A 27,049-nucleotide genomic window follows, 5' to 3' on the forward strand; every position below is an offset into this window, starting at 1 on the left:
CTGAAGGGAACGACTAGCCTGAGAGTAAAAAGGGTTTTTCATTAACGAAAACAGACACTTATAAATTATAAAAGGGACCACTTTGAGGTTTTTCACAAAACTGGGGGTGGAGGGGGTGAGAGGGGTCGAAGGGGGTGGGACAAGTACTCCAGGGTTATGAATTTACCCAAGTAAATTGAGATGGAAAGATACATATCTAAGATACTTAACTGATTTAAAAACGTTCAGAAAATAAAGCAAATTAAAACGGAGAATCCGTGACTATTCAGCAGGAACATGAATGACCTATAAACGATAACAGGTCATGTGATCGGTGACCGGTCGATCAATGACTCCCGGTGGGTAATCGGTAATCGGGCAATCGGTGATCGGTCAGCTATGGCACTCGTGACCGATCATCGGTCGAGCGATCGGTCGAGCCCAGTGACCGGACACGCGGTCACGGTCAGATCGGCCGAGCGATAGATGACCTTCGTGGCAGGTAACTCAAGTTGCCTGCATGGATGGTCAACAGGTTTTTTCGCTTTTTTTCTCCCATTTTCAATCGACCGTCTGAATAAAACTTTTTTTTCTCCCAGCAGCATACATAAACAAATCAACTCTCTTGTCGAAAATCCGTCCCCCATTGTACTTTTTTTAAGGCTTTGACGATCTGGTGTATTTTATTATTATTTTTGTTTAGTTGCTCAATTGGTTTTGTCTTGCTTTTCATATTTTCATATAATGACTATTTAGATGTAGTTATGGATAACATTTTTAATAATTCTGGGAGCTGGGAGACAAGTTATATGCAGGTATACTTACGGAGGGTAGATAGATGGGGTGCTTGCAGAGAACGAGAGAGAGGTGGAGCTGCCTTCATGACCCAAGTTCCGATGCATTTTAATTCAATTTGACAGTGAATTTAGACTAACAGAGACCACCCAGGCGTGACTTATCACGCGCTGTTTTACAGTTCCTTGATGTTTTCATGACAAATTGCTTCTCCTCGGGGGTTTTTACATTTTCATTCTTTAATATCTACGAGACATGAATGTAAAGAGGTAGAAGAAATACAAAAACCATGAGCCTGACATTCTTCAATTGTGGATCTAAGAGAGAGGGGAGAGGAAAGAGAGTGCGCCATATCGCTTTCATTATAAAGGGAACTTATTGACTTTAAAAATATGAAAACATACAACAGGCAAATTAATGCTATTGCTTACTGGGCTGTAGTCGGTGTGGTCGCGCACATCAAGCGACCGTGAGATATGATGCCTGTGAACTTTTCCTTGAGTCGCGGGCGGGTCTAACCAGATTCATGACTGTGATTGAATTGGTCGCTGCAGCAAATGGATTGCTTACGGGGGGGGGGGGGGTTCCATGATATGCAATACCCCTGACCTTATTTAAAAGCGGAAATAGATTACACAATTATTCTATAACTGAAGTGTACGGTGTATACCAATATACTTTATTGACATTAATTGCAGTGGTGAACGCCAGATGGTGTCTGGGAGGGGTGGGAGGGGGGTGGGCGAGTTCCACAAAGAAACTTTCGGGGACGAAACAGGGGCTGGGAAAGAAAACATAGGGCACGTACGTGAAAGTCGCATACACTGGCGACAATTGAAATTATAGATGAAGGTACTGAAAATGAGATAATTTTTACGTCTATGCCCCCATATCGAAACAAAACTTTGTCAAAAGCGAAGGAGAACCCATCTCTTTGGACCCCACCCCTCCCTGAACGGACGTTCCGCAGACAATAGCCGTGTTCATATGACAAAACCGTTCACACATTCTTAACTATTATTTTGCCATTCCCCATTCCTTAAAGAGGGTATAGTTGAAAACTGGTTCAGTTTTGCACACGAAAACGTTGCGTTTTTAAAAGGAAATGGATTTTTGTATATTTACGTTGGGTTGGCGTCGGTAAAATACTAAACTGAATTATACTGCTTCAAGGAAACGGTCAAGTTAGAGTTGAAGTTTTTGTTTTGCGTTTTTGTTTTTATTCTGAAGAGCTGGTATAAACAAAAGTGTCATGATGGGTATGGTTAATGGACACTCTTTTAGCTTGGATGTATAGTTTTAAACCTGAAAATGGTCATACATGGTCATATATAAATACTATATATATAATATATAATATATAGTATATATATATATAATATGTATAATATATATATATATATTATATAAATGTATAAATATATAAATATATATATATATATATATATATATATATATATATATATATATATATATATATATATATATATATATATAATGAAAATCGTAATGAGTTGGAAAAAAGTCTTTCAAAGTATCTCTTTCGAGATCCGGCTTTAGGAATCACAAATGATTTTCGAGTTGGATAGCATCATGTTTGATCTCTAGAGTAGGGCAAAATATGTCACCAAAAACAGAACTAGTATTGTTCGATATAGGTGACAAACGCCTACAGTGGAATTACGATCTTCCTTACCGGTTTCGAACCTCTGGACATACAATCAGCGTCCATAGCCTAGTGGTTAGGGTGTCCGCGTACAGAGCGGGAGGCCCGTGGTTCGAATCCCGGTGGAGGCTGAAAGTTTTTTCACTGTTCTTGATTTTCCAACTCATTACGATTTTCATTTATATATATTCATTTGCCTTTGTCGTTTACCTCCATTGCATTAACATATATATATATATATATATATATATATATATACAGGGTTGACACCACGCCGGGCGGCGCCGGGCGGTGCTACCCAGCTCTCAAAATTTCCGCCCGGTACTCAAGGTCAATTTCAGCCTTATCGCCCGGAACAAATTAGCCTACAGTACCGCCAATAAGTAACTTGGTAAAGATTAGCGCGATTCAGTGCAAAACGCAGCTTAACTGCGGATCACTGTCACAAATTACCCGGCTCTAAAAATGGTCTGGTGACAACCCTGTATATATATATATATATATATATATATATATATATATATATATATATATATATATATATATATATATAAAATATAAAAATGGTCTGGTGACAACCCTGTATATATATATATATATATATATATATATATATATATATATATATATATATATATATATATATATAAAATATAAAAATGGTCTGGTGACAACCCTGTATATATATATATATATATATATATATATATATATAAAATATAAAAATGGTCTGGTGACAACCCTGTATATATATATATATATATATATATATATATATATATATATATATATATATATATATATATAAAATATAAAAATGGTCTGGTGACAACCCTGTATATATATATATATATATATATATATATATATATATATATATATATATATGTATATATATATATGTATATGTATACTATTTCAATAATTTATCCACTGAGGAAAAGAAAACTTCTACAATAAGTAATGAGTATAATGAGTAAAACAATAAAATATTAAAAAAAGTAACACTTGCGGGACAGAAAATTTGTCTTTAGTATTGTAACTGAATAATGAATAACTATATGGTTTAATTTTGTAACCAAATCCATCTCGTATAGATAAATTTAGTGATATTCAATTATGCTTGGATGTTGTACATGGCTTGGTCCAAGGTATAACCCCAATACTAACTGAAGTTGTTGAATGATGACTTTAAGCAGACAAAAGGAGAAAAGTTAATGAGGAAAAAAGAACTATTTAGGCAGATAAAAAAGGAAACTTTTAGCCAGAAAAAAATATAAACTTTTAGCCAGAAAAAAAGTAACTTTTTAGGCAGTAGAAATGAATTTTAGGCAGAAAAAAGAAACGTTTTAGACAGAAAAGAAGAGAAACATTTCGGAGAAAAAAATTATATGTAAATAGTGCAAATAATGTTTCCAGATAAAGCTATTCCAGCTTTCAAGACATTCAACAATAAAATTTAATAAATCATTTGAATGCTCCTTTAAAGCTTAGTTTACGACTATGACGTCACTCATCAGTGCAGGACTAAAAGCTAATGTTAATTTCAATGTTAATGTTAATGTCAATATTAATGTAATGTTAATGTCAATGTAATGTAATGTTAATGTCAGGGTCTATATTAATGTAATATTAATGTTAATGTAATGTAATGATATTGTTAATGATAATAATACTGTTAATGCAATCTTGTATAAATCATTATACGTCAACTAAAAAATAAAAAAATTAAAAAAAACATGTTCTTTAAAACTTCCTATGAACAACAGAGCACCTTTCCGGTGACATTCGACACCATTTGTCTTTGGCAACAAAGAAATGAATCATACATTGCAAACATGTCACATGAGACCATTTAATGCCTAATGTTATCCCCTGGAGTGTTGTGTATTAGACTAACATTGTCCAGGAGTCACTTTAATTAATGAACATAAAGCTATATAAACATAAAGTGTCCCCAATTCTCACAAATACAAAGTGATGAACCTACATGTTAATAGCAGTATCATTAATATTATTATTTTGTGCCTAAAGCCATCATTTTAATGCCAATGTTTCTTATAATTATGACACCTCCCACTGGGATTAGTGGTCGTAACTAACAGAGTACCGAATGTACCGATCCCCCCCCCCCCCCCCCCACCAGCCACCTCTCTCTCTGTTTGTTCAAAAAGAGCTTAAAATTATCCTTCGACGATAAAAAAAAATGTCCTCTCAATTCTCCCGTCCACGAAAAGCTATTAGCAATGATAAAAAAGATATACAGATTGCTCTGAAATAGTTGTCTATATACTGGCACGCAACACTTCTTGTGTATATAGACCTTTTTTTTTTCTTTCTCCCTTTTCTCTTTTTTTTTTTGGCCCCTCTTTTTTATTGGTCAAAAGGGCCTGAAAAGGTCTTCCTGAATTCCGTGTAAATTAGGTGGTTCTGTCTGCATTGATGAATGTAGATTGCTATTCATGACGAAGCCATTAGCCCACACAGGATGAATGGAGGTGAATACAAGGCAACATCTCGTTAGCAAGCCACCTATGTATTAAACTCCTTTATTATCAATGTGTTTGTAATGGTTTCCGTCTCGTCCAATTGGTAAACCGACTGCCATAATAAAATGAATACGTGCTTGGTGCACTAACGTGATATATATATATATATATATATATATATATATATATATATATATATATATATATATTTATTGTTTAATATTGTTATGCTGAATTGAAATTGTATAAATGCCACACGTATTTCAATTATTCGACAAAGTTATTTACTTTGTTGACAGACTAGTTTTGCAGTTACTTTTTCCCCTGGAAATTGTTTGAAACACCTTTAATTCACCCTCCAACCATTTCAACGTAATGTTAACGTTTCCAAAGGACACTGTGACCATTATCAGGTATTTACAGATTGGATATGTAGTGAAAATGCTGTTTTCTGACTGGTTTTGGGGGAGTTTATAGTGTTGTGTTCTCACATTGATTGTTGTCTTTACATGTACATTACATAACATGGACATTGCAATAGTATCTACCGCCATCACAGCACAAACGGTGACATATCTCCCAGGCGGTGGGGTGTTCATATAGGAGTGGTCAAGCTCTCCTAATAGGGTTATGTTCCTCAGTAAGATGCGCCATTGATTTCAACAATACATTCTTCACCTTCCGAGGTCCTCATGGTATAGATAGAATACCTCATGGCACTTCCAAATTTCTATTCCATACTTCAACTGTTTAGAGTTTGAGCTAGCAGCTGAGCTTTTGAGGGCGGGGGGGGGGGGCTTCTTCAAATAGAAGCCACTTGTCTCACTGGCCCTGGAAGTTTGTACTCAACATCCCCCACCACCACCCCACCCCTAGTCTTAATCCACCGCTCCTTGTAAAATTGCAGTAACATGTTGTTGCTTGATTTGATTATTTGATTGGTTCGTGATGTAACAACAATACACAGATTAAAACTACATGTAACTCTATGAATTGAGTTGAAACGTAATAGTAAGTTTAAATCTGAAGATATCATGAAATGGTTAAGACTCAGGGTTAACCCTCACTAAGACCGTCCAGGATATGACTGACACATTCACCAGAAAGTTTTGTTGCCGCTGCTGTGAGCGAGAAAACAACGATTAATTACGGTGTCAAAGGTCGCTTTGCTCTCCCGACACTGTTATGATAAATAAATACATAAAGATGGCATTCTGACACTTAGCTGTCAATAATATGTCACGTGTATTCGGACCACCCAAACTGAAAATTTATCCGAGATAGAAAAAATTTGTCGTTTCCTTCATTTTTTTAAAAAATATTTTTATTTTCATATTTTAGTTTTTTTTTTCCGCTGAGTATAAACCTGCATCCTTCTCTCACCTTATAGCCTTGAAGATTATTCACTGATCCAAAATCAAGGTGTGTGGTTTATTTACCGCCTGGGTTAAATGTTCCAGAATTGATTTATGCTTTTACAATTTCTTTGAAATATATAACTGTGAACTTCTCGATGGGTTGGAATTTTAGTAATAAACATAACATTTTGACGACGTGTGAAAGAGTGAAAAGAGTTTGCTTGGAAGAGTTACCTCTCATGAAGTTAGCTTTTAAAAATTTGATTTCACCGGACTTGTTCTAATTTGATCTGACTTGATTCTTAATTGGTTCATTGAAATCGACATTTGCAACGTATATAAGTTAAGGAAACAGATGCCAATAAAAAAAAACGAAATTAGCTTAAATAGATTTTTAACAAAAACTAAAGGGCTCGATTGGTCTTGGGAAAGTAGCAATCACGCGGGGAGTAGGAAGGAGGAAGGGTGGAAGGGGGGTGGGATTAATGTATGATAATTTCGCCCTACATTCGAGACTCAAAATGGTCTTGGCTCTGTAGTTTACTATAAAGGTATAATTTTATTCTCTTGTTCTCTGGCGTCAGGTCAAGTTTCTCTTCTTTTTAATTTTCATTGAGACCTGAATCAGTCGTAGCACCATACGGTCACGCTGATTTTGTTTCGAGAAAGAGATCACTTTGGTATGGTGCCAATAAATAAATAAAAATGTGATGGTGCTGAGAAAGGGATCAGTGAGGTATAATATCGAGAAAAGACTGTAAGTTGACGTGGTAAGGTGGGGTGGGGGGGGGGATTAGTAGGACATGGTGCAGAGAAAGGAATAAGCTGATATGGTGCCGAGACATGGCTCAATATGAGATAGCACCCCACCCCCCTCCATCACCCTCATGGAATGAACAGGGTGGTCTGGGCAGAAATTGTTACCGACACAGTCATCCAGCAGACGCCAATGGGCCGTGTATAACAAGTACTTGGCGCGGCGGATAAAACTATCGGACCTTGCGCTGAAGAAATTATTTTATATCGCGGCCTTCGGCAACACAACCCACCGGTTTCGACTCGGAGACGATAAACAGTAGACAAAACCGCCGCTTGATACGGTTATGTGTCACATTGCAATGTGTATTTAAGGCTTATAGCTAAAACAAGAAAAGAATCGGTAACACATATATATTATGACTCACCCGATTATCCGATTACGTCATAGTCATTAAATTCATTACCTCACAGCGGTCATACCATATTCAACATGAGAGCAACTACACCTGTACGATGTCAAAACCGTTATGACGACGATATATCGTTGATACTGACTTGAACACCGTTATGACGACGGTATCGTTGATACTGACGTCAACACCGTTACGACGGCGACACACCGTTGCGACGAAGATGTCGTTATAAGGTCAACATCTTCATTGCTATACGGTTTTATACTAAATCACCACGGCAACACCGTCATTACTGCAACACCGTTATTACGGCTATGGCAAGCCATGTGGGACAAACACTGTATAATATATCCGCGTATTAATTGGAATTTATACGCGTATTAATTGGAATATATACGCGTATATATTATTAGCCAATCATATGGCTTAAATATATCTGCGTATTAATTCGAATATATACACGTATTAATTCGAATATATACACGTATTAATTCGAATATATACACGTATTAAATAAAATACATATGGGGATTAAATCCAATATATGCACGGATTAATTAGAATATACACGAAAAAACATTTCCGCTCTTGCTGTGTACATATACCAACGATAAATGTTTTGGCGGGCTCGCGAGATCGCTTCCAAAAGCGAAACTTTATACATGTACAACACATGTATATTTGAATTAATACGCGTATATATTCGAATTAATACGCGGATATATTGTGCGGTGTTTGTCCCACATGGCTTGCCATATACGGCAAGCCGGTTATGACGACCATACCGTAATAACTCTTGGACGAAGTCCAATGTATCGTCGAATCCAGTGACGATAAAGACGATTCGTTCATTCATCTTGGTATTCATTACGTCATAAGAGATGGCCCTCTTGTCCTTAACTTTAAAGTGTATGCTTTACATTGTTACATAGGCTTTACTTTACAGCATAGCCCAAAGGTAAATTAAGATCTGTTTTCGAGACTTTGACACGTTTTTTTGTTGTAACGAAGGTTAACTTTTGATCGTCACTCGTGCAGCTATCACCTCATGCCGCTTCAAGTTCACTACTTACAACTATAAATTAACAAGTACCGTATATCCTCTAGCTGAAAATCATGTGATATAAAAAATGCCCTGTTGTTGAGAAACTGCAAAAAAAAAAATATGTAGTTTAAGAGCATCGCTGCTATATTTAAAACAGAATTCAAATACTGGAAATTCTAGAACGGAATTTCACAGAGGTTGGTGCATCTTGTCGAAAACATAAGTAAAGTAATTGTGTGCCCCCCACCCCCTTCAAATCAAAGAAACATGTCCCACTACCCATCGACGATTGTGCCCTACCCCCCATACCCCCCCACCCCGCGCACTCCTACACCACCCATCCCAGATTGAACCCCCCCCCCCGCCCTCGTCTGTATCTTCGTAGTTCGTGGGATCAGCGCTGCCTCGGTCAGTTATTAAGAATTTAAGACGGATTGCTTGCGTGCCTCTCTCGGATAAAATGACCTTTACTAATTACGTGATTTGTGATATGAGCAAAACATGGCTTACTCGTTTACCCTAACAGCTCAGTGCGATATTGTGGTATTTTAGCAAAAAAAGTGGGTCGAATTTGAAAGCCACCGTATCGTAGATTTTTAAGCCGAATAAAACCGGTGATTTGCCTTTAGCTCTTGCAGTTCTCAAACAAAGTTCTCATGGAGACTAGCACGTATCTCAAATTATGCATTCGGTGCATGAAGCGGAAAATAATCTTTCAGTAAACTGCAATTTGTTTCAATTTTTGGGGGTCTTTTCAAGTTCCCGCCAACAATAGTCTAGTGCTTGATACGTCGGACTGAAATATGTGCAGGTATGCATGCAGGAACGGCAGAAGAGAGTACACATTCTGGTTGCATGGCGAGGAGGTGAAGGGTAGGGGAGATATAAGGAAGGGGAGGGGAGATGTAAGGAAGGGAGGGGAGGAAAAAGGAAAGGAAGGGAGGGGGAGGAAAGGAAGGGGGAGGAGGGAAGGAACGGGGAAGAGCAGGGCACAATCTTGGCATAACAGTAGGACATGTGCCTTTGCACAGAGGGTCCAATTTAAACTTGGCGGTTTTGCGATTTGCTCCCCCCCCCTCCCCCCCTCCCCCTCTCCTCAATCTCCCGTCCGTCGCCCCTTCCATGTAGCTATATGTATGACAACGTTCTCGCATGATTAAAGATGACGACAAGCTTAGTATAGCTTGCAAACCCACCACGAAACACGGTGAACGCACAGACATAATTATACGTTTGCTTGTTTGTTTATTTATTTTGGATTCAGTACATTTACCCTTCATGTAAAACCTGGGATCCATCTGACTAATTTTTGTGTGTGTGTAAAACCATTATCATGCCTTGCTAACAGATAGCAAGTCAAAAAGTAGGCCTTCGAGTTGAAGGTATCCCGGGGACATAATCCACACGAGTTTTTTTTTCTTCCACGTTTACCTATATAGCCAGCCCATCACCTCTCTGTTTGAATATATAAATCTCCATTGGGAAAGAGTCTGTAACCAATTATTCTGTCCAAGGTCCTTTCTATGAATTCCTCGTGGGGGTTTCGTCGTGGGATCTGTTCGGGTTTGTAAATTTAGCGCACATGGGTAAAGTGTATAACTAATATATATGTGTAGTTGATGTATATAGGCGTCCCACTTTTCTTTCAACGTGTATGAAGGCTACTCACCCCCGTTTCGTGAGGTATCGAATGTAATATGTTGGACCAGTAAACGCCATTTTTGCAAAGATAAAAGACATTTTGGAACGTCATCCCAAAAAATGACCACATCCTTTCGCTCTCCGCATGCCGATTGTTAGATAGTGCTGGGTCATCCATTTACTATATAAGCACTGGCAAGCGATTTTGCTTGTTAAATTGTTATACGGTTTGAAGAATGAACTTTCCTATAGGTCTTGACTCTTTGGGTTATTTTCAGTTTCTGAAAAGTCTTCAGTTAGATAAATAAATGTCTAAAGTTGCAGGAAAATTCTTGTGTGTGTGTGTTTATATATATATATATATAACTCACACAAAGCTTTGTTATTCATCATTGTCATCCTCCTCCTCATCCTCATCCTCATCCCCATCCTCCTCCTCCTCCTCCTCCTCCTCCTTCTCCTCATCATCATCATCATCATCATCATCATCATCATCATCATCATCATCATCATCATCATCATCATCACCATGACCATCATCATCATCATCACCATCACCATCATCATCATCATCATCATCATCATCATCATCATCATCATCATCATCATCATCATCATCATCATCATCATCATCATCATCATCATCATCATCATCATCATCATCATCATCATCATCATCATCATCATCATCATCATCATCATCATCATTATTGTATTATTATTATTTGATGAGGGGTGCATGGATTTTTCAAATAGCTCCCCCTTCCCTGCTAAGAGGGAAAACAACATTTGATGTGTTAATGAAAGAAATTAGAACGAACGTATAAAAGAATACGTAAATTTAATTTTGACTTCAGTTTTGTTAATCAATGCAAACATGCTGCATGGTACAGGTCTTAGTGTTAGATATGTCTATAGGCTAATGATACGCTAACACCGAAGTTTTATTCAAGGCCAATGCTGCAGTCATAAGAATTTTTCTTTCTTGTCTTGGATTAAAGATCTCACTCTTTGTTAATCCAATGAGGTTTTACCTCAATGGTTAATCTGAATAACTCGGATGTTAAAAGTCAAAGAAACCCTCGGACAGAAACACTTCGCCTAAGTTCTATTCTTGTTTTGTATCTAGCGTTATATATTACACTTTATAGTATCTGTTTCATAAGTTGCGAGATATTTATCAAAACTCATGTTTACTCTTCTCATAATTAAGCGTTTGTCTCTTCACATAATGGAGGGATATAGTCTATAACCTATATATAAACGATCTCTTAAATGCGAATATTCTTGTTATTATGATGATAACGATGGCTATGACGTGAAATATCGTGAGAAATGGGTTTGGTCTTTTTCGTGACAATTTGACCATACAGCTAGGGGCCTATGTATAGTTTAGGGTGCTAAACCTGCCAAACTATTCGTAAAGAAGGAGTGAATTTGTTCTTATGATATATAGATGGATCAAGGTACACCATGAATTGTCTCAATTCTAAAAGATTAAGATAGAAAAAAAACTTTCCGAATCAAGAACAAAGACAACTTTGAAAATGAGTTACAACTTAGTGAATTTTATCTTCTGATCTGTACATGGACCAGGTTACATCACTATTGAAAGGTTCCCTATAATCACAAAATTATCAAGAAGTTCTTCTTTTTCACAGGAATGATAAGCTGTTTTGTAAGTTTTGTTTATAAACAAGTCACTTGGTAGGCCTACAGGTTAGTTTTGTAAACAGAACGAGTTTCGTGGTATAACACTGTGCACCCAGTGAAAAGCGTATTAGTGAAGATTACGAGCGAAGGATCAAGGATGTTTTCCGTATCTAGCGCTAGGGACCCTTGATATAGGCCAATGGGATGTATTCATATATCAGTTGTGTAAACTTTAGGGGTGCGACTTGTTCGGCCAAGGGGAGGCCGGCTCACATGCGGCTGTCCTGTGCATTACATATAGGGGTTACCGATTGCACGACACACTCTGGATATGTGTATTGCATGCACGTTTGTTTACAAATATATGCATGTTTCCAGGCTTTAGCTTCGGTTTATAAACAAAACTTTCCGATTTGCGCATTCTTTGTCGAAGGGGTAATTCCTGTAGGAAAGAAGTACCAATTATCATATTAATGTGACTAGAGGTAACCTGTCAAACCGCGAACAACATGTGATTTAGGCCGTAATGATAGATATCGCTTTGGCGACTTTATATTAACCATTGTTGGTAGAGACAATGGTTATTGTTTCTTTCATTGTCCTTGCATTTGTCCTTCATTGTCCTGTGATTTTCCAGGGGCGGGCGGGGAGGGGAAGGCGCAATGTTGGCAGTAGTGCCGTAAAGTAGCGCTCAAATGCTACAGGCCTGTACATGAATTGTATACTGGAGTAACTTAGGTATAGTTATATATAGGCCTAAATATCTAAAACCTATAAATACTCCTTCAGATTAAAAGGCAGGGCTTGTTATACTTGACATGTCTAGCTAAATATATCCGATTTAACAACTATGCTCTTTCATGCTACAGAAATGATTACATATCGTGTTTTCGTTCTTGTTATACTTTTCGTTTGCTTTTTGTAGCCCGATTCCCCCCCCCCCTTTTTTTGGTTTAAAAGATCATTTCCAGACAACATATTTTTAAAAGTTAATATCTCGGTGACAGTAATACCTATAGAAACATTATTAGCACTTGTTTGTCGTCTTTCTTGCAAAAATTGATCCGAGTAACTTCTGTCTCATGCTGGTAAACTTAGATACGTCTTTTTTTTTAGCAGGCAGGCTTCGTTTTTCACTATGCACGTTTCCGTCCGTGTTGGCGGACTTCTACCGCAGTGAATGTATGCATGGCTTTTATCCAAGTTCAATATGTCGTCACCTAAAGGTGTAAATATTTGAAAGTGATCAAAGAACCTACCGCATATTCCTTAACAAAATAACCACAGTCATACACCCTCCCCAAATTACAGCATGGTCGTGTGTGTGTGGTACTGTCAAGATCGGAGGTCAAGGGTCATGTATGCTTGAGCGAAAAGGGGCAACTTTAGGACAGGCCTGAAGCATTTCAAAAAGGTAGAGATATAATTACCGGACGAGTCTTAGTTTAGTCTACTATATAGGAGTATGTGTCGTGATGAAGATGGCACGATAGTACATAAGAACTCCCTTGGTCTAAGGAACAGGTGACGAATCACATATTAATTTAACCTGACATGTTAATTTCTGGAGCCTTCCAGAGAGTAGTAAGACGAAAAATTTAACCGTTAAATATATTTGATCTAGTTTCCTAGAAATGATTTACTCTTTTTAGTGACACAAACCGACACATTTTTGTAACATAATATTGCTTATTTTACAAATATGTACCAAGAATATCTGTATAATATTATATAGACTTATTTTGAACGGTTTCTACTACATTCCAAACAGAGCGATCGACGTCGACATGTATAACCATTCTGTGCCAATTGAAGTCGTCGATTGGGAACGGTTTATGGTTTAAAGAAGCTTGCAGAGTTTTATTGAGTATATAAATATAAGGCAGTACTGGATATGTACACATGCACTCAAATTCCACAAAAATGAGAATTCGTTGTTTTTCAGAGTGTCCACAAGGGCCACACTTTCGAGGAGTACATCTCAGTCTTTGTTTTTTCTTGAAGGGAATTCTTTCAAAATTAGCTCTATAATGTAAAGGACACATTCAATAGTTCTCGTTTAGGTTGACTTAAGGCACAATTTAGTTTACTATGTTATATACCAGTGGGTCACAAAATTGATCCCTGCCGCTCCTGGGCGTTGTGAAGTCTCGGGGCGCTGCAGGGTACACGGGAGTAGGGGGGGTTGGTACTGATTTGGGGGTCCCTGACGATTACGACACAACACTGCAGCGATTTAGGGCACAGTAAGGCATCCAGGGGGTCTGGGAGCAAAAGATAACTATTGTTGAGAGAAAATTCATCATCTTGTAAGGGAATGTAGGCTATTTATTAATTCCTATATGCATATCTTCGGACAATCTGATTGCTCGCTCTAGCGGCTGACTATGAACGGTGGGTCGAGGTATGGGAGGGGGCATTGGGACAGTTCAAGATGGTCGAAGGGGCCGTCGTCTAAAAAAGTTTGAGAACCACGGTTATAGACGTTCTAAAACACAGATATCAGTCCAGGTTGTATGTCTATACTATACTTTTAAGTTTTGGGAAAATGGCCATTTAAAAAAACCCATCTGAGGCACATCAATCAAAGCGGCTGGACGGTAAGTTTAGCACAAAAACTATTAGGTTAGTTCACCGGATGCAACACAAAACTCAATGGGAAAATATAATACATCATATGGCCTCACTGAAGAACATATTTGCACAGTAGCTTGCATGATAAAATCAAAGGAGAAATGGTGTTGAACGTCGTTCAATGGTGCACTGCTGTTGATATGAAATTTAAAAATAAACTATGTTTTGGCAGAGTTATTAGAATTTATAATAAAAAAAAATCGATTATCATTAGCATATATAGGCCTACACTAAGGAGCCGATCGGTCATCAACAAGTCTAGCCTTAAAGGAGCATTTCAAGGATGTAACTGATTTGAAAGGTGCATATCTTTAAAACTGGAACCGCTGTAGAGACGGTACCGGCTGTCATTTGTTGCTTCTTGAACTATGATATAGGCTATCAAGACTATAATATTCTGCCAAGTAATCCGCTGAACACTAAATTAGTTATGAAATAACACTTTAATAATGAGAGAAATTTAAATTTGCTCCTCTAATTGAGAGTCATTATTGACAACTCTCAAGAAGTGAGTTATCTCCCTCTCTCTCTCTCTTTTCATTTGAGAGAGTACCTTGAAGTGCAGTTTCATTTCCCCGGGGCCCCGGGAATTTATCCCGCCTGACCCCTCTAACTCCCCCTACCCCACCCCTCTCCACCAGGGCTGCTTCAACGTAATTACTGATTCCTTGCACTATAATGACAACTCTCGCCCTGTATACTCCTTTATTCAAATTAAAATAGACAAGAAAGATTAGAATACGATGTAGGCCTACAATAATACAAAAATACCCTCAAAACTTCAAAACTATTTTCTTTGTCATCTTTTGTATAAATGTATTTCAATGAATGATCAGTAATGTGTGACAATTATACATTGTCAAAGATCATCCAAGATGGTGGCATAAGACTGAGGAAGTCATGCAATCTACTATTCAGTTCTGTCTATGTATGAAGCAAATCTCTCTATTTTCTCCGGCGGCTTCCCTTGATAATATTCCCTTACATGAAAAACTTCGATATTTAAAAAAAAATAGTCTGATAAGATTTCTCAGAGGTATATAATGAATCAAATTTTAGATCGGTAGCTATGGCTACACATATTACGAAACACCGATCAACTTTTTTATGAACAAAATTTACTGATCGCGAATCCGAAATATCCATCCATACATGCATACGGGATCATATATAGTTCATACATCGTGTAGCCAAAAATCAACATAGCGCCATCACTTTTCACTTGCTCAATCGCTCGTAAATACCAAACAGGCCACCCAAGATGTGACGTTGGTGAGGTTGTGGTAAACTGGTGATTCGGGTAAATACAAACCTCTGTGAGTTGTCAAGGTCGTGAGTTTTTTTTTTATTATTTTCTTTTTCCCTGTTCCAGCTTACGCTCTTTAGGCTGTATGAAGGTGTTTGTCTATTGAGAGCATGCCCTTTCTTTTTATTCTGTCTGGTCAACAGTTTTACTCGAACGAGCATCATTCAAAAATAAGAATGTTCTGGATCACAACAAGGTAATCTTCGTTTAGGTTAGTTCCCTTTTCTGTAGGAAATGAAGGTTAATGAGCGTGTTACGCGTACTGATGAGTTTGATTTCAAATCCTCACAATTTCGTTACCTCTCGGACGCTTTTACATGTCTATCATTAACCTTAAATTTTGAAAAGGCTATTGAAAATGTTCCACATTTTTTTTTTTAAATGAAGTGGCTTGGTCAGATAAGCTAATGACATAAAATTGCTACATAATATCATTGTCATTTATGATGTCTATTTTTTTTTTTTTTATGTCCAACAGCATCAATTTATTCATTTATAAAATCGAAACTTTAAAAACGTCACGTTTTTTTGACGTAATTCCTGGTCGGTTTGGAGGCGGTATTACAATAGCTCTAGCAATGAATTTTATCCATTGCTAGATAAATGCAAGGTGTGCGCTGGGGGCTGGACATTTCACAACCGCATGGGCCTTCCCCTGTACAATTGTACAATATTATTACGTGGGTGAAGGTCACTCCTTTCAATTCTACCACCCACTCAACCCCAACCACTTGTGAATTCTTAAAATAAAATGGCCCTGCTCCATGGTCCCTATATAATTATATTCGAATTAATGCGCGTATATATTATGCGGAGTTTGTCCCACATGGCTTGCCATAGCCATCCCTATGCACTACATAACTACCAACGGCTGGTCGAGGAAGACGCGTATCGAACGCATGGTCATACCGCTCTCTGCCACGCACTTGTGTAGTTTGCGGTCTGCTATTTCCTTGTGAGTATTAATTTTACGGAAGTTGCGATTGTTGAAGCATACCACAAAGTACATATCCGAACAGGCTCAATGGAATGCAATTACATAAATGCGTCACATGTTGCTTTTGGTTACTGCATAACGATCTTATGCATACAGGGGGTTGGCTCGCAGGGTTGGAAGTGGGATTGGATAAGGGTGTAGTTACGCCCCGCCCGCCCCCTCCCCCCATGCACTTTATTATTTGCGAAAGAAAGAGCAGAAGAAAAGAAGATGGAGATAAATTCCAAAGAACATGTGACATGACATAGTTTTTGTTCGTAAGGAGAGCGCACGAAATATGAGAAAAAATGCAACTTCCAGGGCTTTAGCCCCTTGCTCGGTACTCGGTACCGCCAAGCAAATTAGCAGTGTATACCCCGACTTAAGAGAGACCCTCCTACACCTCCGATTAGTAAGCAGGCGTCTTTCCAAACTTCCTGAAGGGGTAGGTTTACAATCTATATACGTTCCGGCGTAACATGGAATTATTGAGATAAAAAACCGATTTATTAAGAAATGTTGTCACGTTGTGACAACAACACCAAACATAGTCGATAATTTATCATGGTTTTCCGGAATCCCTGATAAGAAAGTTACCCTTTCAGAACGAGAGCAGTACTAAACACGACGGAAACCTTTAATCAACATTGCATAAACGCTTCTTTGGCCTACTTACGTTTATATATCAATAGTATTGTAATGTATTCATTCATACGCGTCTTCATACACTTAGTATGAAAGTCTCAAAGACCGCGATATTATATATATGTCTACAAGTTATCCGTAGGCCACTTAATACCAGTACGTATCTTCACCCAAACCAAACATAGTATATAGCGGTCGTGTTGCTCAGTCGTGGAGGTATCACGCCTATTTATGCCGAATTCTCACAGTTATCACACAATCATCAAGATACTGAACGTTTGTATGTTGTCCACTGTTGCCCGAATGTTGTGGTTGGGTGGGGGGGGGGGGTGGGGGCATGCCCTTGTAACATTCATTTTGCAGGGCAATGATTACGGCTCGAGGTTGGTGTCGCGCTGCACTTTTATCAACCTTGTCTTTTGTTTGTCCAAACATACGTCAGATTAGTTTATTTTATTGACACGAATAGAACAAAAGCATGCAGTTGGAGGGGAGGTGGGTGGGAGGGGAGGGGAGTTGGGTGGGAGTCGGTTGGTGTTTTTCAAACATGTTGCTGTGACGTATCATGACAATATATCGCCAACAGGGACTTTTGGAATTTGTTAAAGGATTATTCCGGTGGTAGAAGCTGACTGTTTATAATACAAAGAAATGTATTCACTATAGTATCATGGTGGAACCACATCCTGGAGCTTAGTAAAATGACTGAGATACAATTCTAAAATGTCGTGACGGTTTAATTAATGTATCTGGCAACAGAAGAGTTCGTTACTGTATCATCATGGAGAATGAACTGATTGGTTTTTGTTTTTTGTCTCTGTATAATTTACAAGTCATTCATCTACTCAGAGGAATGTTTATGAAATAAAGTGGATTTGTTTAAATTTTAATTCAGAGAACATTCGCAACTTATAAGGAGACCATTTAAATTTACATCACAGTTTATGGACAAACAAGAAATAATAGTATAAAATGAATGTTAAGCTCTGTAGAACATGGTGTCATAATGGTATTACGGCTTACTAACTATAATCGATTTCCAGGAGTTAAAAAGGAGAAATGACAATAAATTTTAAACAATTTATTCCAGGTTTAAGCAAGAAAATATTGAGATGAGGTTCGTCATCTACCAATAGTCAAAGAGCTTTTGTCTTGCTGGCAAATGTCACAATAGTTGCCAAAACTACTCATATAAAGTACATTCCATGAGTAACAGACAATGTGACAATTATATGGAAAAGGAAAATAGTCCACCCTGTTTCTTGAAATCACCTAATCTTAAAGCAGCATTTTGCGTCCTTTTCTATGAATTTTCTCTACCTCACTGACTCCAATATGCCATAACGACATACATGACTAGCTTATCTATTTAAATCTTACTTCGAATGGTGGCATAAAAGTCGAAAAATTTGCAACTTTCAACTTTGTTTTCTCCAAGATATTTTCCGTTGGGATCCCAATAAACCTCGCCCATAATATGAATATTTAAACACTACGATTTGACCAATGCGTAATATAACACCATGCTTGATTTGTGTACAGTCTATATGGCAGTTGTACCAGGGAGTTCCATAACAACTCCCTGGTTGTACCAACGCAAAGTCTTGCATCTATTTTAAGCAACGGCTCATAACTAAACCTGCATCTCTGATTGGTTGAATTCAAACTAGTGGGTTTGGGGAACTGTATGCGATTAATTTTAAATGTGGAATTTGTCGTGGACACTTTTCTCATTATCTGCAAATATCCATAATTACTCGCCAATTAACGTTGTTGGCAGGGAAAAACTTGGCTAATAACTTAGATTGCTGTTTTGGGATTGAAATATGTAAAAAATTCGATGGACATGTCAAAAATGTAGCAAACGGAGACCTAACGCAAAATGCTGCTTTAATATATAGGCTATTATCCCTAACTCAAGATGTGTTTCATTGAATGGAAGTTTTGTTGACATCGTGCTCAATAAAACCGTCGAACCTTCCCTGGAATGGAATCACAGTTAGCGGTCTGTGATGTAGTTATAACGGCAAATGTTCTTCAAAACTGCACTTTGTAACTCATTTTGTTGATTCACCCTTTAAACTGTATAGGCTTATATACATTTGAATTTTGGAATGTGTGCTTAATCTGTCATAGTTTTATATATTTACAATTTCACCAAAATGCACTATTTATTCCATGTGAGTATAAGTGAGTTAAATATTATAACGAAAAAAAAAAACAACATCAGCCCATGATGACATCACCCTTTCTACTGTTGCCAGATGCATTCACACACCCAAAAAAAACCACCCAAATTAAAAGAAAAAATATTATATCTTCGCCTTTCAATATGCTATGAGACTGGCTTTATTTAACCCAAAGTTGCAGACGATTTCCAGCATTTGTGATAAACCAATCAACTTCAGCTTTCAGCTACCTGAATATCTCTTTAAACCAAAAAAGCGATAACAACTTTTTATCTTCGACAGTGGTTGAAATACCGTTAACGCGTGGAAACAGTTTTTCCTGAGATGGATTGTCACCACGGCAGGACATTTTCGCACGTTTTTGTGTGAATCTACCGACAGTTTAAAGAGTAGATTGAGGCACACAATTGGGGTTTTAAACTGGCCTATACTCTTTTCCTATGGCAAGAAGACCGTTCCATGCTGTGCTTGGAATGCAGAACCGAAGAGCATGCAGGCAAATTCCCGCCAAATTGTTAGGAAACCAATTGAAAAGGCATAGAAAAAAGTTACAATATATGCACTTTGTTGACTAACAAGCACTGGTAAAATGGTAGATGCCTGTTCCCTTTTGCTTTTCCCAATTTTCATGCATTTCATATGTTTTGTAGAAATTAGTCTGTCCTTAATCTTGTTCTGCTTTGATCTGAGCTCAGTGTTATACAGAAATCTCCTATTTTCGATATCAGTCAAAACTTTCAGCCTCTTCAGTAAACCCTGTGGAATAAAAAGTAAACCAATAAGAAAAAGGGGAAAAAATGGAATTTAATATCAAATATAAACTACATGGTTTACGTGAAACATATAAAGACAATGATTGAATGACGATTACAATTTAGCACCCCGACAAAAGTGGATGATATAATTACAACTATGTTAAAAGAAAAAAGCAATCGAATATTCTCCAAATTATCTTACGTATAAGTTATTGTATATCAATCACAAGAAAGCCACCTGACTTATTTCTATACATGTAGTGGCCAATTTCTCAAATCGTCAAACTTCTTTTTTTGCATCAAACTATATACTGTACATAAAGGTCTGGGTATATCAGAAGCCCACAACCATGCTAAATCGAGTGCGACTTGAAGTTTGCAGGAACTGGTTTGATTCAGCAACTTAATGATTTATTGTTTTAGAAATAAAAGGTTAATAATTGAGCCAATAACTAACCGATCCATTATATATAAGAAAGAGGCACTACTTTGAGGTTAGATAGGCCCTAAGGTACGGTAGGATATGCAAATCAACTGGGGTATCTACTAGCTAAGATTTGGATATCACCAGCTCGGTCAGCATACCCCTAACGTTAGGGCAATATTGAACCTAGCTACCTGTACACTCCCCATGATAGATTAGACAAGTGGCAAATTCAATTACCGGCATACGTTTATGGCAAGCCATGTGGGACAAACACTGTATAATATATCCGCGTATTAATTGGAATTTATACGCGTATTAATTGGAATATATACGCGTATATATTATTAGCCAATCATATGGCTTAAATATATCCGAGTATTAATTCGAATATATACACGTATTAATTCGAATATATACACGTATTAATTCGAATATATACACGTATTAAATAAAATACATATGGGGATTAAATCCAATATATGCACGGATTAATTAGAATATACACGAAAAAACATTTCCGCTCTTGCTGTGTACATATACCAACGATAAATGTTTTGGCGGGCTCGCGAGATCGCTTCAAAAGCGAAACTTTATACATGTACCACACATGTATATTTGAATTAATACGCGTATATATTCGAATTAATACGCGGATATATTATACGGTGTTTGTCCCACATGGCTTGCCATATACGTTCTTCAGTTCTTTCGTTTGACACCTTACATGTGTTCAATGTTTTCGGTGATATTTTAGCCTTTGTATACGACCATGTCTAATAAAGGTAGGTCTAGAAAATTGACCTAATTCATGCATACTAATGAGTGGGCGGGGCATAATGTAGATATGTTAAGATGACCATATTTAGACACCTTCTTCTTTGTTTCCTTTCATGTTTGTGTTGTTAACAAGTGTGTTAGTGCCAATGTTACGAAAACATTGAATTAATTAATATGCATAGAGGCGGGACTTAATGTTTTTTTTTAAGAATACTTGTAAACACAATTTCTCAGGAACTAGGCCTATATGTTAGTTTCATGTCATACATTACATGGTAGTATGATAACCATTGGGCTGTATATTTGCCCTGTTATTTGTAGAAGTTATCATGCATATTAAAGAAGTGGGCGGGGCATAATGTAAATATGGTAAGATGGCCATACTTTAGCAACTTTATTTTTTGTTACCTTTCATATTTGGCTTGGTTGTACTGTTAGTTGCATCTTGGCAAGCAGCGGAACCCATCAAGCGTTTTCATTTTCTGGTGTTCTATATTTATCGAATTTTAAAATAGGTTTACAGGAAGTTATTCCTCATTGGGTGAACACCCCTCCCCTCCCCCTCAAAAAAACAAATAAACCTATAAACAATCAAACTACAACATTTTCAAACATTTCTTGTAATCTTGTAATCTCGTAGCGATTGGGGCCTTTACCTGTCATGTAGAGGAATTATTCTGACATTTCTTCGAACTATGTGTGGTATCAGGTTTTGACACATTCGTGTCAAACAAACTTCTTCTTTTTTAACATTAATGTAAGTTTTCGATACTATAGTCAACGTTCAATATCGCATAGCTATGTAAAACGGAACTATATAGTTCATTCGCTTTATGAATCAGGTTTCATTTCAAATAATTGAATAATAAAATTAAAAAAACGCAACATTGGCTGTAGTCCTTCTCGGCCTTTTGGCTAAAATCATGTGGAGTATCTGTTCCCTTTCGAGAGGAATGGTGATACACACCTGACGATGATCACACAGTCACAGTCTCGATGCAAGGGGACTGGGGTTGAGAGCGGATCGGTCGTTCGGTTGTTTGGTTTTTCGTGCCCAGGTTCTTTCCTGGGTGACTTTTCTTAAAAAGTATTGGCTGTAGTCCAGTTTGTGTGTAACCGTGCATACTACAATAGGTTATGAAGCCTGTGTTTGGACGATGAATCAAATGTCATTAACTACAAGCTCATTAACTTTAAATGTCATTAACCTACAAGTTCATTAACTTTATCTTGTTGATACAATCCGTACGAGGGTGGGTGTCTCAGTTTACTCAATTAGAATCTCATTGTGAGCAAACCCCGGTAACGTTGAGCAAAAATTGTCGACCAAAAATGACTAACTTTAAGAAGAAATCATTATTGTAAAATATCAGGCTAAAAGATTGTCTTATTTCTTTGCGTTAAAAATAATGTCTTAGTATCATCAACCATTTGCTTCTTAACAAAAAAATACGTTCGAAGATAATATTTGACATGACAAGAATCTAGAAGCGAAGCGTTCCACCACTGCGATACCCTAAAACCTTTCGTCGTCTATAATTAGGACTTCTTGTAAACGACACCCTTCCCGCGCTCTCGCAGTTTGGCAGTCATTTTTGTCAAGCGACCGAAATAAAGTCTTGTTTATGCACTGGGAAATCTTTGGTTCATATACGTATCAATTGGTTAGTCGTTTAAAACGTGTGCGGTCTTTCCCCGGCAGTTGGGGCCTCGCTTTTCCTTGTGAGTTAGAGCGAAAGAAAAGTAACTTCTTGTGTGGTCCCGCGGTCTGGCCTTTCATTTCTGATGTTGCTAGGAGACTAATGACAAGTGGTACGGGGGGAACAATCCCCGATTTGTTACGAGCCAATCACAGTAGCGATAGGTGACCCTTCGTGGTTATCAAACTACAGAGCGGGGAGGCGGAGCTTAGCTTTACGCTGAGGGAATCCAACCGCGGGACCCGCATCTAAGACGTCCTTTCAGTCACCTTTCAATTCCGTGTGGCATTTGGAGATCTGAACGCGATTATAATAGGCACGTAAGGTTCCACCGCTACTACTATATACTTCAATGTTGTTTACCGTGTGTTCCCAAGGACTATAGTAGCACACACATCCTAGTCTTGTATTTTCTTGTTTTGGGCTCAATATTATCATATGGATTGGTACTGTATGTTCATATGGAAAGTAGGAGTGGGAAATACGGTACCGAAATATTCTGGAAACTTATGAATCCCATACCATGGAACGCTGGGCCCTTCCAGCTACACCTGATTCCGAGGTAACGTTACACTTTTACTACAGTATATATATTAGTTGTATAACATTGGTCAGTGCATGATGGTCACTTATTGTGTGTACACATGTATACTGTTTCTGGTATATATACACATTCGCGTGATGTTTGTGTTGGTTGAAGTGTTTTTTAAGTTAGTAGTTTGAAATGCTGATATCAAATAAATTATATTATAAAAATATTTTTTAAACTAGTGTAATCATAAACGTTTGAGTTTTAATATTCATATTGTGTAATTTTGTAGTTCCTCGCTAACTAAACTTTATGTAAACAATGGAAAAGTAACAGTTTGCTTTTCATTCAATACACCGTAGGCTAGAGAGAGCCGCAAATTATAGATACCGCTAAATATATTGGTGTGCATGTGTCGAGTGAGTGTGTGTTTTGTTTAGTTTCGTGAGGTGAAACGGTACAGTAATAGTATATATATATATATATATATATATATATATATATATATATATATATATATATATATATATATAAATATTAATATATATATATGTATATAAATATGTATGTATGTGTACATGTTGTTTTGTAACATCCTTGTTAAACGGGTGTGTGTACCGTTATCAGGATCAAATGTTATTATTTCCGGTGCATGTTCGGTAACATATTGTTTTTGGTTTCCCGTGCTAAGGTTCTGTATATCCCGTGCGATTTTTCATAAATATTGCACACCTTTGAACAGCCTCAATGCATTGGTTTTTGTTGTTGTTATCATTTATATTCGGCATCTTTTACAAATCATTCGACTTTTCTTTCATAAGAATGACCACCGGTAGATTAAAAGATAAACACTTTAATTAAATATCGCAGCCTACACAGCTTGATAATGTTAACCTATAATTAAATAGGCTTTCTTGTATCAGTGGTATGGCAATGTTAACGATCTGGTGACTGAAACATCTGGTGAAGAAATACGTGAAACAGAATATTCTGAGTGATATTCACTGATTTTTGTTTCTTAAATATGTGTGAACTATATAGTATATAAATCTATAAGATACTTATGCAGATGTGACAGTAAATCGGGAATCTGTAGAAAACCTAATTGAAACTGACATTTTGACATCATTTACGAAGTACTTCACGCCGGTATACCGAAACCGTTATTTAAAAATACCGCGGTGAACGAATAGACCACGGTGTGGACATTAGTTCAAAGGTCATTCTTAACTCTATACCCCGCTAGCACTACCCCGTCAACAATACTCCGTCAACACTGTCCCGTCACCCCCTACCCCAGTTTCCCGTTCCTAGTTATGAAGAATAACTTATAACGTATAGGCCTATGCCTATTATTGAAAGAGCATTTGACAGGATTACATGCACGTGACACTGGAAAGTAATATCGTTCACGTTTAGAAGGGAACACTTTGACTAACGTATACATCTTGATTGTGCTTTCCCGGGGGAGGGGGGGGGGGTTGAGGGGAGAGGGTCGTGAACCTAACTGGAACATGTCGATTACAAACACCGTCTTAATATCGACCAAATCTAAAAACGCAAAAATCCGTGCTTCAAGTACTTATGTTACAGTTGTTTTAAACAGTAGCTTACCGTTACCCTACACCCTAAAATTACCGCCCCAACCGTATCCCCACGACCCCACCATCTCTCTAACGCTTACCTAATTCAAATCTGCATTAGCGGGTTATATGTTGTTATTTTTTTCTCGAATCAATACATTCTCTTCAGATAATGAAGCAAGCTCGTTTGTTTCATGTCTAGAAATAACTTTACAAAAAATGTCCGGGCGACAAATAATGTCCGAGTCCGATGATATTTGCGCTAATTAATATCTTTGAATTATTCGCTAATTATATTGAAGTCATCTTTCACAGAACGCCTGTATGGTGGTTTCCGTTAAGATCACTAACATGTGCTAAGTTAACCGGGTCGACGAGGCCCCCTGTGGTACTTGAAGCCGCTTGCCCATATTGGCATGGGGAGGGGATGGGGTTTGGGCATCCTCCCCAGAAAGAAAAAAGACACTTCATACAGTGCATTCTCATGTATATGCTATTTAGACCAAAATTAAAGGTCTACAAAGATGAATTTGAAACGCAAGGTTGTACACTAATGATCTTTTATAGGTTGAAAGGCGACGAATGTGGTGTCTACCTCCACCCCTTCATTGCAACGGATCAGCGCCTCATGAAATGTTCATATTTTTGCCATGACAAGACTGCGTCTTCCACAGTTTTGTGTACTCAGTGTTTAATTTTATACCAAACTTATCTGCGGTAATACTACAATTAATTGGATATCGCAAATAGCCAAATCAATCCTGAGAGTCTCATAGATTTGCCTCACCAAGTGAGTTTTAATTAGTAAGTTATTTAAAAAGAAAGGACATCAGTCGCCCGGACACTCTCAAATAATTCTGTTCGTATAGATTAAATTTGGAATGAAAAAAAAATGACGAGACTCGAACATCGAGTAAAATCCTGCAAAATAATTCTAAGGCGAATGTACCGTATAGATCACAAATGTGATTGATTTGTATTTGACATGAATTTACTGTATGTTGAATACTGATTCATTCCAGAGTGGGAAACTATCTCGCTCTTTGCGTTCAATATTTAACACTCTCTAATACGCAGCTCTATATACTGATAGGCTCTTATATACCACTAATGTTAGCCTATCCTCCCTTATTCAGGGGACCATTTGTTACAGCACGATCACCATGTAATAGTGCTCATATATACCTGCAGTGTTCTGTACTGTAATAATATATAGCCTAAACCATGAATGGATGTTTTCTTTGTAAGTAGAAATGTCCTTGATAAACTTCCTTAAGTTACCGATTACATTCCCGGGCGGATAGTTGTTTGTGTCTTGTCGCAGACATTAGAGACAGAGTAATGGTTTCTCTCTGGTTACAGAAGACTGTTATTTATGAAGACATGTCAACGATAATATAACCAGATGAAACGGTTTGAGCAAACACTCCCGACTTAAACAACGTGTAAATCGAGTTAATTCCTCTTGATACATGTGTATGTTCCAACACAAACGGTATTAACGTCAATGTTTTCATAGATGCGGCATTTATTATGTGAACTTCATAACCGACACAAGAGCTATCATATTATCAATATATAATAATCGCGATGTCGCTATCCTTTAAACCGCGATTTATTATCACGACATAACCGTGGAAACATATATACTTTTCAAGCCTCCAAACCGCGATTTATTATCACGACCTACTCGTGGAAATATTATTTCAGTAATAATAATATATACCTCC

At 37.4% G+C, this 27,049-nt stretch overlaps 1 protein-coding gene across 2 annotated transcripts in view; it reads left to right on the forward strand.

Moving 5' to 3' along the window:
- The window catches only part of LOC139974132 (protein patched homolog 1-like), a 100,204-nt gene that overhangs the window by 6,728 nt on the left and 66,427 nt on the right, over window positions 1-27,049 (forward strand). Inside the window, exon 1 of one of the 2 annotated variants that reach the window (XM_071981080.1) lies at window positions 23,485-23,769. The exons of the other annotated variant lie outside the window; for it this stretch is intronic. Within the exon in view, the coding sequence (XP_071837181.1) occupies window positions 23,731-23,769 (39 nt within the window). The 5' untranslated portion in view covers window positions 23,485-23,730. Of the gene's footprint in view, window positions 1-23,484; window positions 23,770-27,049 lie in introns of those variants that run through there. 2 annotated transcript variants of the gene reach the window in all.

This window comes from Apostichopus japonicus, chromosome 2 (genome assembly GCF_037975245.1).
Source record: "Apostichopus japonicus isolate 1M-3 chromosome 2, ASM3797524v1, whole genome shotgun sequence".
NCBI classification, from domain to species: domain Eukaryota; kingdom Metazoa; phylum Echinodermata; class Holothuroidea; order Aspidochirotida; family Stichopodidae; genus Apostichopus; species Apostichopus japonicus.